At 22.9% G+C, this 13,752-nt stretch overlaps 2 protein-coding genes across 2 annotated transcripts; one reads left to right on the forward strand and one right to left on the reverse strand. All coding sequences in view use genetic code 6, as the record gives it.

Moving 5' to 3' along the window:
- Nucleotides 1–391: 391 nt before the first annotated feature.
- On the reverse strand, nt 392–4,975 carry TTHERM_00317090 (NRDE-2 (necessary for RNA interference) protein; the record flags this gene model as incomplete). Its single annotated transcript, XM_001021390.2, has 8 exons — nt 392–499; nt 558–2,463; nt 2,515–2,696; nt 2,857–3,000; nt 3,063–3,296; nt 3,429–3,996; nt 4,052–4,377; nt 4,475–4,975. The coding sequence occupies 8 exons, from the start codon at nt 4,973–4,975 to the stop codon at nt 392–394; spliced, it is 3,969 nt and encodes a 1,322-aa protein (XP_001021390.2).
- A 1,803-nt stretch (nt 4,976–6,778) lies between these two features.
- TTHERM_00317100 (transmembrane protein, putative) lies at nt 6,779–13,682 on the forward strand (the record flags this gene model as incomplete). Its single annotated transcript, XM_001021391.2, has 9 exons — nt 6,779–7,771; nt 7,886–8,359; nt 8,422–8,678; nt 9,150–9,573; nt 9,627–9,968; nt 10,029–10,208; nt 10,263–11,882; nt 12,102–12,508; nt 12,575–13,682. The coding sequence occupies 9 exons, from the start codon at nt 6,779–6,781 to the stop codon at nt 13,680–13,682; spliced, it is 5,805 nt and encodes a 1,934-aa protein (XP_001021391.2).
- Between the last annotated feature and the right edge of the window lie 70 nt (nt 13,683–13,752).

Here is a 13,752-nt window from a genome sequence, read left to right on the forward strand (position 1 = left end):
TCAAATGTATCAATCTTATTCAAAAATCAATTTACACCAAGTAAATATGTTTGTTTCAATTTAAATTAAAATAACTTTTTTAAAATAAATTAATTCAAAATTATTAATTTAAAATGCAAATTTTTTTTTTCAGACATAATTATGAGTAAACAAATAATAGTATCAATGTATAGGAATTGCCTCACAATAAAATATTTGATCTAAATATTCTTTTATTCAATAATTATTAAATATAGCTATTTAAATTCCTTTATTTATTTTTTTAATATATTTTAATAGATAAAAAAATAAAGTATAATTTATTTATTAAACTAATTAACAAATTTTTCAAAAAAAGTTTTATACTAACTAAATTTAACATGTAAGTACGACAATATAAATAACAATTTTCTCAAATAATTTCGTTGTATACGATTCTAATTTCTTTTTCGACGATAACTTCTCTAATTTTTTGTCTTTAATCACCTTGAGAGCCCATCAGCCTATATAAATATGCTTCCTTTTTGTTATGTAATTAAAATTTAATATATTTATTGTTTATATTTTTAAAAATTTACTTTAGAGAAAGGAGCTTGCTGTAAGGATTATAGAGATCTATTTGCTAATTTTTATGGTTCAAAATATAGAGTGAATGTATTAAACAGTGATTAAAATTGAATCTAATTAAAATAATCTGTTGTTGAATCAATTCCTATCTATTAATTTCTGAATTTATCAAGAAGAGCTATTTGTTTATCAAGTAATTAGTAATCTTTTTAGGCCTCATAAAAGTAATACCTAAGCTTAGATAATATAATTTCCGTTTCTTCTGCCTATGCTGCAGAGGCTATCTCATTAAAAATGATAAGCATCCAAGTGGAATAGAAAAAGTTATTTTATTTCAAAATTTGCTTTAAAGTTACTAATCTATCTATCCTAGTTGTCTCATTCATATTGAATTAGACCAACTCGACTATGGCAACGCTAAAGAATGGGTATTTATTGATGATATTTTGATATAATTCAGTTTGTTAATTTTTAATTTCTTACAACCTTCTACTTTAATCAAAGTTTGTTAACAAATTATTTTCTTAAGATGAAAATTTCGTTAATTTTTAGATTCGAAGCACATTTAATAAGAGCAGCTGCATCTCATTTTAGAATTTCCTCTATAATCTAGAATACAATTCTTCATCATCCCATATTTTTATTTTTTCATTATTAGTCTCTTCAATTAAATCAAAGTACTACTAGTAATTTACTATTTCTCTATCTGTAAACTCGGTATCTCCAATACTATGTGCAAGTAGCAAAAAATAAGCATAAATTGACTTTTTAGAAAGAGGGAATACTTTCTAGGATTTTGTTTTTATTATTGGAATAAGCTCAGGTTTTAGCTTTTGCTTTTCTCTGGCTATTTACTCTCTCATTTAATTGTGAAGTTAAAGTATAAGGTTTTTTATGTTAGTAAAAGCTTTCAATTTTTGTAAAATTATGAGCAAATTTGAATGTATAAATGAGATGTCTACTTTTCCAACTAATCTTAAGTAAAAAGAACTCCAAAAATAAAGTACTGAAAGTCTATCTTTTTCTTTACTTTCGCTTGCTTTGAGAACTTTATTAAAAATATCATCAATTTCTTTGTAAATTTTTCTTTACTCTTCTTCTGTTTAATTTAAGTTTTATATTGATTTTTCGAATAGAATTTCTGCATAAATAAACCATAAACTTATTGTTTTTTCGTTATTTTTAAGAAGATTTTTTATATTTATTCTAGCTTATTTTTCAGTCATTATTGGCTCATTCTAGGAAATTGATTTCCTAATAAAGAAAATACCTTCTATCCACATTATATAAATAAGTATACTCTCTCTTTCTAGCTTTTTATAAAGCTCGTAAAGTAGTCTTCTCACATATTCTAATTATGCTATTATTTTGTTTTTCCTAGATTATGTACCTCCTGTAATAAAACTCTCATCGGAAAAACTAAAGAATTTATTTAAGAAATCCAACCTATCTAGTCCGCAGTATTGTTTATAATCTGAGCCAAAATTAATCTTACAGCTTTAATTTTAAATCCTTTAATTCATTTAGAAAAGTAAGTTTTTAGATTTATCAAAGTAAAATGTAGAAAATGCCTTGTTTTCTGTACTCAAAAAAATATTATCATTAACTGGAGGCAGTCCAAGATTTTCAAAAATGATATTAATTAGAGTAATTTAAGACTCAGGATCGTTAAGCACTATTAAAAATTGTTAAACATCCTCAGAAAAAACAATAGTATCTGAGTTATATTTTATCAAGTCTTTATCGTAGTGAGGATTGGCTGGTCTCCAAACTGCTTCACTAAATTATTACTCCACATAAATCCAATTTTCTTCATCCATTTCTAGCAACACTTCCTTATGATCGTTGTATTTTCCTATGAAAGATTTATTTAACTATAGCTCCTTTTATTCTTTTGTCAATTTCTGAATATCTTCTCTATTAAAAAATTAAATTAAATTGGTTATTTTTAAATAAAATTTTAATTACTGCTTTTCCCATCCTCCACCAATAATCTCTCCTGTTTTGCAACAATAATAGTCTTCCCAATAATTCTTAAACTCTTATAACCTTTTCTAATGATCTAAACATCTCCTAATATGATTAGGGCAGAAAACATTGAGTTCGATTAAAGCTTAAAGAATACCAAAACTCCTTTCCTTAAATCCCATCTAAAATAAATTAATTAAAAAAATATTTAAACATTGAATAAACAAATAATTTTTAGTTTATTCTAAAATTAGCAAGACATAAAAAACATATTAAATAATTGAGAAATTTATGTGAAAAATTTTTTTTATTTTATGATAAGATTAAAAGAAATCTCTTTACCTGCTCTTCAATAAAACTAATTTTTCTGATGATAAGTAAAATTATCTTCCTTAATGTAATAATTTCTGATACTGACTTGCTTTACTAGATTAACTTGCTTAACTAAGCTAAAAGCTATGCAGTGGACTCTCTAAAATATGTAGCCTATTTTAATGAATGATTGAATTTTTTTAATAAAAATTACTAAAATATTAATATGATATTACTGAGAATTTCATTAAATTTGAGTATCTGTAATCCAAAAAATTATTCCATAAAAGCATGTTATAGATATTTTTTTGAATATATTCCATCCACTTCTCATTCATAACTTTATAAAAATCATCTCCTTAATTCGAATCTTGTAAAATTCTCATGTGATACAAAATAAGAATGATGTTATTACTTAGTTATTCATTTTGAAGAGCTTTTTCTATTATTCCTATCTTTTTTTGCTGTATCTATTTAATAAAAAAAATTTTTTTAGCTGCAAATATTTAATATTTTTAAATAAAACAAATTAAAATTTAAAATAATTTAATGAATTATTATGGCAATGTCTGAAGTTAAAAAATTTATAATAAAATTAATACAGAAGATATGCTAAACTAGTCTGAAGAATATTTGATACCCTGATCTTAGAGCTTAATATAATCAATCCAGAGATATGGGTCGTTTGGGTTATCCTTTATTTTCTGGTTAAATTCTTTATTTTATTAGAAGAGTTTAATCTCTTCTGATGTGAGATCTTCTACATCTATTTTAAGATCTTTCAAGTCTGAGTAATCCTTAATACTTAGGTTGTTTAAATTGTTTAAAGAATTTTAACCACTTTGAGTTATCATTTATTACTCACTTCTGAATGTTATACTTAATTTATTCAATATATTTTTATCTTCATTAAAACTCACAAAATCTTCACTTCCTATTAAAGCATTTTCTCTTTCATTTTGTTTTACTCTTTTTTGAATTTAAAAATCTGACGATTCTAAATCTTCATTTTTTTCCCAAAACCTTCTTTCGAAATATCTTACATTATTCTTTTGATTACTTTTCTCTTAGTTAAGTCTAGAATATTTAGTTTTAATGCCTAAATCTTAGTTTAAATCATCAAACAATCCAATTGATTCTTAATCTCTCATAAATCCTACAATCATAGGGCTTTATTTTTAAAAATATTTAAATAATATTCTAACTCAATTAGTAATTAATTTACTAATTAACAAATTTGAATTTTGGTACATCTCCACTCATGCCATAATTCATGTATTTTGGTATTGTCTTATCTCCAAAGCTTATTATAGATACTGGCAAGCAATTTCTGTTGAAAACATGCTTATATAAAAATTTCTAGCTAGCTTCTGGAGCTCTTTAGATTTCTTAATTCTTCAAATCATAAAACAGGTCAAGCTCTTCATTATTTATAGTGTTCATAATTTAATTTTTAAGCTCTTTTTCTCTCTTCTTTTTCTTCTTCTCTTATTTATCTTTTTTCTTCTTATCTTTCTATTTTTTCTTCTTCTTGCTTTCTTTCATTTCATCCTTTTTTTTATTTAATTACATTTATTGTAAGCAGAACATGTAGACACTAATTACATTATTTAAAAGAATCACATATCAAATTATAAATGTTAGTTACATCACTGTATTTTCTTTCTTTCTTTTAATTTTTAATTGATGGAGATTCCTCATGGTCTGAGTCTTTTTTTTTAACCTTTTTCTCCTTTTTTTTATCTTAGTTTTTAGACTTCCTTTCTGTAGATGATGACGCTTTTTATTATTTTTTTACTTTATTTTTTTCATGATCAATAGACGATGATCTTGAATTTGATGAAGAATCAGAAGAACTAGAAGAGAAGAAATCAGCAGCTCTTCTTTTAACTTAATAAGACTAAAAGTAAATAGGTTATTTCTACTTTTCTAGCTCTAATTATTTCTTCCTTTCTTCCTCCTATTATTTTTATAATAATTTCTTCTCTTTTTCAATTCTTTTTCTTTCTTCTTCTTATTTTATCTTGTCTTCTTGTTCTTTAATTCTACTTGGTTTAAAAGAAAATCCCTTTTTTAACTATGATGCATCACTTTTTTATTCTATCTTCTCTTATAGCTAGCGTTAATTACTAGAATTATTAGAATCCATATTTTTAATTTAAAGACAATAAGATTTTTTGATAAGTTTAAGTGTATTAAATATTTAATAATTTAATTAGGATATTGATTTATTTTAATTAATTAAAAAAAAATGAAATGCTAACTATTTAGATAAATCTATTTTATAACATTCATTAAATCATTAATAAAAATATATAAACTAATTTATTATTGAAGCAAGAAAAATAAATTAAAATTTCTACAAATTTATTTTAGATTGAGATATTACTTTTGAGTAGATTTGTAAAATATGTTGTTTGGGATAAATTAAATTTTCTTAAAATATCAAAAATAATCTATCATACACAACACAAAAAATGTAAAAATATATGAAATTTAACTGAATGTAGTATGAAATAACCTAATAAATATTATATTTATGAATTATTTGAGAATAATTATAAATCATTAAATTTAATTTTTTTTAAACTTCCTTGTTAAAATTTGTATAAAAGGTATATAATTTGCAACTAAATAATAGTTATCAGTAATAATTTGGAATTTATTAAATCTTTTGATAAAATTTTCAGATGCAAATATTGAATATTATAAAATTGCTTTATTTTATTCAAAATAAAAATTTACTATATGAATACTCAATGAATTCTATTAGAATTGCTTTATTTCTTAACATTTAATATTTGCAAAAACTATTTCTTTAACGCAATAAGTGAAATCTCATTATTTGCATAAGGGAACAATATATTAAATATTAATTAATTTTATTTAAACTCTACAAATAATATTTTAAGAAATTAAAAATTGTTTTCAGTTTTTTAACAACATCCTTAAAAAAAAACAAAGAAAAAACTATTCTTAAAGGAATTAATTGAATTAATAAAACTGTAATTAACTAAAAAAGTAAAGCTACTAATTTAAATAATTGCACTTATCTTAACTAGCAAAATTAGTAAATTGAAATTACATTTTGTTTTTATTTAACTCAAAACAAATAATTAAATTTATTTTTTAAGTTTTAAATGAATGATTTTTAGTCTAAAATTATTTTATAGATTTATTTGTAATTTCAAAATTCAGAAGTTATTTAAATTACTCTTCTAATTTATGAAAATTTAAAAAAAAAAATTCTTTTGAATGTTTAATTTGAAGATAACAAAATTTGTCTTTTTAATTTAATTTATTTTGCATATTTTTTACATTAATTACATTTCAAATTTTTTTAATATTTAATAAAAATTTATATATAATTACTTCAAATTAATTATTTCTGATGTGAATTAACTCTATCGTAATTTAAATGAAAAAATTTCATAATTCAACTGAAAAAATTAATTAATTATTTTTATTTAAAAAGCTAGAAGTTAGTTGTTTGTAGAACTCAAAGGATTTTTATATTTATAAATTCAATTCATTTAAATTATAAGGAATTATATTTCTAGTTATTTAGGCATTTTATTGCATTTTTAAGAAATAAATATTTTAATAATTCTTTTTGCTTTAAAAATGATTGCAAAATATTTACAAAAAAATAAAGGATCTAACTAATAAAATAATAATTTTGGAATATTTTAAATTGAACAATAAATATTTAAATCTAAAATATACAAGACAGGAAGTAAAAAAATACCAAATATAACTTTAAATTATCAAAATAATATACAAAACTTTAAGGGAGTTGATCATGTTTATTATTTGATGAATATTAAATCTATTAACTAAATAAATAATCTGCTAAAAGTTTTAAACTGATTTAAAAAAAACGATTAAACAATACTTTAATATATATATTTAAGTAGAAGAATAAGCAGCTTGTTTTCATAGTAAATAGAAAATGAAAAATTAAAAAAAGTAAGGGTTTATTGACGATTTGTTTTCAACAATCTTAGAAATTATAGAGGATAAACCATTATACACAATCCCTATTGGAGTTTATTGCATATTGATTTAAATATACCACCACTAAAATGCAGGGTATTTTATGTCTAATTATGAATTAAAACCAATGACTGACCCTAAAATGGGATTTGTAGCTCACTTAAATGAAATAGCTCCTGGCACGTTTCTCTGTTATTATAAGGCAAACGATGTAATAACAATATTTGTGTATTGCATGCTTAATTTTATTCTGTACTTTTACTTTTCATACATTTTGATACTTACTTGGTTAAAGAGACATCATCATGAGAAGATAGACTAAAATAAGAAGCTTTTTACTTCTATAAATAGAATTTTAAATACCTTTTTTACAGTCTTTTGGTGGATCTTTTTTATTCCATTCATAGAAATCAATAGCGGTGTCATGGTGACTGGAGGTAACTCATTTTTAACAAACAGTCGTACTGGATTAGGAAATGATACAAACTATGCAGATAAGCCTAAGGTTATACTTGTTTAAAGTACTATTGGCCTGATTCTTACTAACTTAACTGCTGTGATTGTTCTCTTTTTCTTTAGAAATTATGAGTTTCATGAAACAAATTTATTAAAAAGACGTTCAAGTGTAGTTCTATTTATACTAGTTGCATCGAGATTCTCTTTGACTTTCTTTTATTATTTAAATTTTCCAATAGTAGCTGTAATTAAACAGTATATTGCGTAATCAATCGGTATATTAGGAATATATGATTTTCTAGTATATTTACCATTCAAAAACAGAAGTATAGCATATTATTATGGTATTACCTATTGCTTCTTTTATGTTATGGTATGGATCACTAATCTGTGGTAATTGAGTGATTTGATGCCTTCATAAGAACAGTTCTACTTATTTTTTATCTTAGGATGCGTGAGTGGAGCAGCAATAATAACTGCATATAACTACTAAGTAGAATATTTTAAATTATCATTAAAAAACTAAATTCAAAAATATTTTTTTAACTTATATATTTTAATGTAAGCAAGATTAAATTTGAATTATTTTTTTAATATTTGCCAAAAGACAGATGCTTTAAAGAAAATTGAAAACGATAACTTTGAAAAATACTACAAAAAATATGATTACTTTTTAGAAGAATTGATGAGGCTAACAATTAATTCTACAAAAGAAGAATCTGAAAAATTTTAAGTACTGTAAATAATTCATAATCACAGGTAGAAATGCAATGATCCAGAATGTGTTTGCCATGAAAAGTCTATTGTTGATTTTAAAAATGACATAAATGTAGATGTTATAATTACATTTATAATCTAACGATTTACTTGGGCGATAAGTAACTAAACAGTTTAAAAGGATACAGCAGAGTTTGAGCATTTAAGTTTAAAATATATTAGTTTTTTAACAAAATATAAAAATAATTCTCCAAAAGCTTATAATGAATTAAAGACTCTGCAATCTAAAAGGAAAAATATATCAATTTATTTTAAGACCCTTTCTAACATCCTTTCTAAAAATATAGAGTTTATTATGAATTAGGTACTTAATCAATTTATAATAATATTTTTGTTTTATTTTACCATCTCATTCAATTAAAAAAGAAATATGTAAGAGTCCAGTCAGAAATGAACTAAAAAATGAAACTTAATGAAGAACTCTAAATTAAGGATTTGATTTAGGTGGAAGAATTCAAAAACTAGCTTTTAAACCCAATAAAAGAGTATTGTCAGCTAAAGATTAATTTTTGGTAGAAATTAAGAGCAGGTTTTTCTAATTTCGAATAACTCAAGTAGTATACATAGCCTATTTCTTAATTTGGAATTGAGCTCAGCTAAAAATTTAAATAAGAAATTAGCAAGTAAATTTTTTATCTTTCAACTTTAAAAGCTAATTTTAATTTTATTTGATTGGAAAAATGATTGCAAAATTAATTTAATATAGCTAATATTTGTTTTATTTAGTAGCTTTTAGCTAAAAGGATATTTATAAAAGAAAATTCAAGACATAATAATTTGATTTATATCTTAATAGTAAATGAAATACAAACACTATTAATAATTGATTAAAAAAAATATTAAAGTTTTTAGTATTCAAATTAAATTTCAATTTTTCTAAAATTATTTTTTTATTTTCTAGAAAAATTCTGATAAATAATTTTCAAAATATATTTCTGATCTATCATCCATCAAAATATTTTTAATTATTTAATTGATAATAATTATTCACATTTTACACAAGAAAGAAATAAATTATTTTACATTTAATCTTAGTAAAATGTGTCTTATTCTTATTTAAATTTAAATAAAAAAATGAATATTTTATTTAACAGATTAGAGGGAACATAAATAAGAAATAATACTCTTTTTTACAAGATAAAATCTCTAATGTCTGTAATAGTTGTTAATGAAATAAATATAGCTTACAAAGACCAATCATACATTAAAGATTTGCTAAAGAGAGATGACACTAATAGATCTGATACACTCTCTAATATGAATCTTCTTTTTGGTAATATAGATTACATCATTATATCTGTCTCTAAAGATAGAGGAAAGATGCTCTAAAAATCAACTGAAAAGCTAGCAAGATTCTTTGACTATAACTTATAAGATTTTTAACTAATAAAATATATAAAATTATTAATGCCATCATTCATAGGAAATATTCATAATAATTTAGTCGAAAATATGCTTTTTAGAGGTTACTCAAGCTGTGTTTCTTCTGTGATTAATTCATTTGGCTTATCCAAATATGTAAAGAAATTTACTTAATTTTCTAATAAATTAACCTTTTTTAAAATTAAAAGGGTTTCATCTTTCCTATGAATATATATATAAATCATTTATATGAAAATCGAGAAGACTTTTAGATGCATGGAACTTTATTGAAAATCAACACTCCAAATTAATATATTTTATTTGATAACTCTGGAAATATTTTAGGCATTACATTTTAATTATTTATGAAAATGTTTGATGACGAATAGAAGAGTGATGACTACAACTACGATTTATTTAATTTAGATTCTATTAAAAAAACTTAAATGTAGCAAAAAGTTAAATAGTTTTAAGAAAGAGTTAATGTATAATTTATACTACCACAAATATCAAAATTAATTTCAACATATGCAGATTAGTTAGATGAGAGTGTAAAATGAAATTTTTTCTCACATTAAATTTATTTTTATTTTACCATTTAAATATTTTAGAGTAAACAATCTCGAATGAGATCGTAAGTCATGGTGAATAGCTATCATATCAGACTAAAAATCCCTCAAAATTTATTTGAAGTTGTCTAAATTTATAGGAGAAGATAAAATAATCTTTCAAGAAGCTTAAGAAGTGTCAAATCTAGTGTGAATACTTAAATTCAAGAACCACCTTCAGCTGTAAGTTTGTTATTTCATTATAAGATTTTAAATCATTTTAAAATGTATTTAAAGAAGGTGGATTTGTTAAAAGGTGAAAATGTTTCTACATACAAAGAATTTATTTAAGAAAATAAAGAATATTATTTAGGAGAAAATTGCTTAAATGACTTTGATATGAAGACTCAACTTTAATATATTTAGCTAGTTCATGGTGAAAATTTCTAAGAGAACACTTCGTATTTTTAATTATAAATCTCAGAAATAAATAGAATCAAATAAAGATCTACTACTCTTCATATGAATACTTTATATCCAAAATCTTAATTTGCAAGCGTCTAATATAATTCAAATTCTATTCCTCATTGGGTTAATGAAAAAGGAGGAAACGTTGTCTCTCCAAATAATGAAAATATTCTAAATGGTTCTCAAGTTGGGTTTCCTATGTCTTTATTTAATAAAATAAATTAGCAACCATAATAAGAAGACTTGCTTCAAAGTAATGGGGATTTATTATAATCTGCAAGCTTTAATGTTGGTCATATTTAAAATCAATAAGTAGATTTAGATAGAACTCATAATGCAGATAATTCTAATCTTTTCATGTTTGAAAGCGAAACTAAGCGTGATGCCTAGTAGATATAATTTATTTAATAAGATGATCATCTTATTCAAATATAATCTACAAATAGACATGAGTAAGATTATTAGATGACTACGATAGATAGAAATAATAACCAGGGTTTTTAAATGTCTTCAATCTAAGAATCAGAAAGACCTTTTTAATAAAAGCCAATTAAAGACTAATACCTATATCCTAAATAATAGAATGCAAATGCTTCTGAAATAGAAATAGTCTCTCCAACTTAAAACTCGGAAAGAGAAATCCCTTTTAAAAAAATATAAACAGAATTAAATAACGTCAGTATGGGATATATTTAACAAGCGAATTAAAATGACTTAAAAAATACAAAAGAATATTATGAAGAAAATGTCAAAGAAAGAAAAAATACTAACGAGCATGAGCACGACATAGAAAACCATTAAAGATAGTAACAATATTTTGACAAGTTAAATACAGCATAAATTATTGAAAAATAATTTTCGATTTGGGAAAAAAAAGAAGATGCTGATAATCATGAGGATCCAAAATAACTTTTAAAGGAAAATTAAGATGGTAATGAAATAGATGAAATATTTGATTCAAATCAGCAAAAGCTTGAGTAAAAGAAAGATGAGTCTGAAAAACAAAGAAATAGTGTAAAATCAGCTACAGAATCAGATGCTTAAGAGTTTAGATATCAGCCTTAGCGATTTAATACAAATAGTAAATAATCAACTAAATCTAAAATTAAAACTAAAGATGAAAATAAAAACTCAGTAGCATCTTCTATACAGAGTACAAGATTCGATAATGATATAATAAAAGATATGATTAATACCAAAATGATGCCTACTGCTTATTAGAAGTTTGTATTGCTAAGTTTTCTATTCCCTATGGTGCTTCTAATAATGAGCTTTATTTATATAATTACTATGACTCAAAATTATTAAACTACAATAAGTAATATGCAAAATATTTAAAATTATCAATACCTTTCTACAAATTATGCTAGATCTACCTTAAATTAAATGGTATTCCTCCTCATGTAAAACTAGTAATTTACTCCATCTTCATTTACAAATTAATATTTGGTAAAATTTCTTTTAAAACATTCTTTTTTATTTGTTTTTTTAAAATAATCTTTTAACCAATTTATATATGTTCATCAATTATTTATTCTTCATCCTATTATAGTTTGTTATGCTAGCTTTTAAATTTTACTGATTTAAATAAATTTGTATTTTTTATTTAATATGTATTTATTTTGATTGGTTTTAATTTATTATTCTTAATTATAATCAAATAAAAAGGCATATTACACTTAGGATTTGTCTGATTCTGAATAAGAATTTTATAAATATCTCTAAAGTTATTATAACGAAATTTAAGTTCTTAATGAGGAAGTAATAATTGGAAATAATAGTACATATAATGTATCAATCTCTTAAGTCTCGAAAACTTACTATAATTAATTAAGCTATCCTTAATTTATAGACTATTCTTATAATTCTATGAATCAATTCGTTAATAACACTTCAATTGCAATGGCACCAATAAACTCTTTCTAATTCATGAGTGATAATTTTGCTTTAAATATTAACTTACACTAATAGCTTATAGATAAGTAATACAGTCTTCTTAATGACCATCTATAGACAATTTAAACTTTGTATATAACAATTTTCTTGGTTTAGCTGGTTACAACCCTTTCTTTTTTGTAATTAAATTTGGATTTAATTTTATTTTTTTAGTAAAATTTTATTTTATTTTTGTAATAAAAAAGAGTTTTGCAAATTCCTCAAATCATAGAATTACATAGATATCAAGAAAAAGTATTCATGCTTGTTACAAGAATTTACGATTTAGAAACTCTTAAAGAAATAAATAAACTAAATATCTTCCTTGAAATATTATAACACCCTTAATAAATATGGATGAAAACAGATTTCGCAAAGTTATCTACAAAAGAAATTCATCTAAATGCAAATATGAAAAAAACTGGTAAATAAGTTGTTTTATCTTCTTAGATATTTGACTAAAAGGTAAAGTATCTATAGTCATTGACTTAGATTATGATTTTATTCGTTTTGGCTTAAATTTACTTTGGTGCTAGCATAATATATATTTCAGTAGAACAAAATAATATCAAGGATTCTTTGGCAGTTGATAAAATATGTTAACAAACAAATTTAGCTATGAATTCCTTTACGTATTCTTCTGAAATTTTAGTATTTGAAGGTGTTATTAGAGCCTAATTTCCTGATTTTAATTAACTTGATAGAAATGGCTTTTTAACTTTGCAGAAATAAGGTTAGCAACAAATGAGTATATTTACATCAAACCTTTAAAATACATTATCAAAATTTAATGTATTTGATAGTTAGACTCTTAATAATGTGAATTCGTTGGTGAAATAGGATATTTGCTAGGTTTTAACTTGCTAGTAAAGCTAAAACAGCTCATATACAAATGGTATTGTAGGCATTATTTAGTAGTAAATAAATATAGTTGCTTCTTTTAATGACATTACTTAAAGTCCAACCACCCCAACTGATAATGACTAAATTCTCAAATTTCTTTTGCTGTAAGAATAAATAAATAATTTATTATAAGCGTTTAATATACCTTTATAAGCAATGCAGTAGCTAATCTAATATTTTACAGATGGAAATAAAAATACTATAAATAGCCTGATCATCTTCATAGAACTCTATGTAATTGTGGTAGGTTTATTTATAGTTATTGTATCAGTATACTCCACTTTTAGACTAATGAGTAAATTGAAAAATTAAACCTAAGAAATAAACTTTTTACTAACCTTCATACCCCATGAAAAAATGACTGAAGAAGCAACCCTCCATATGCTTAAATCACTATCTAATTGCTACTGATTAATTTTATATTTTTTTTATTTTTATGCTATTACAAAGTAATATCTTTGCAATCTGTATAAGATATCTG

The sequence above is a fragment of the Tetrahymena thermophila genome (assembly GCF_000189635.1).
Source record: "Tetrahymena thermophila SB210 genomic scaffold scf_8254548, whole genome shotgun sequence".
NCBI lineage: Eukaryota > Ciliophora > Oligohymenophorea > Hymenostomatida > Tetrahymenidae > Tetrahymena > Tetrahymena thermophila.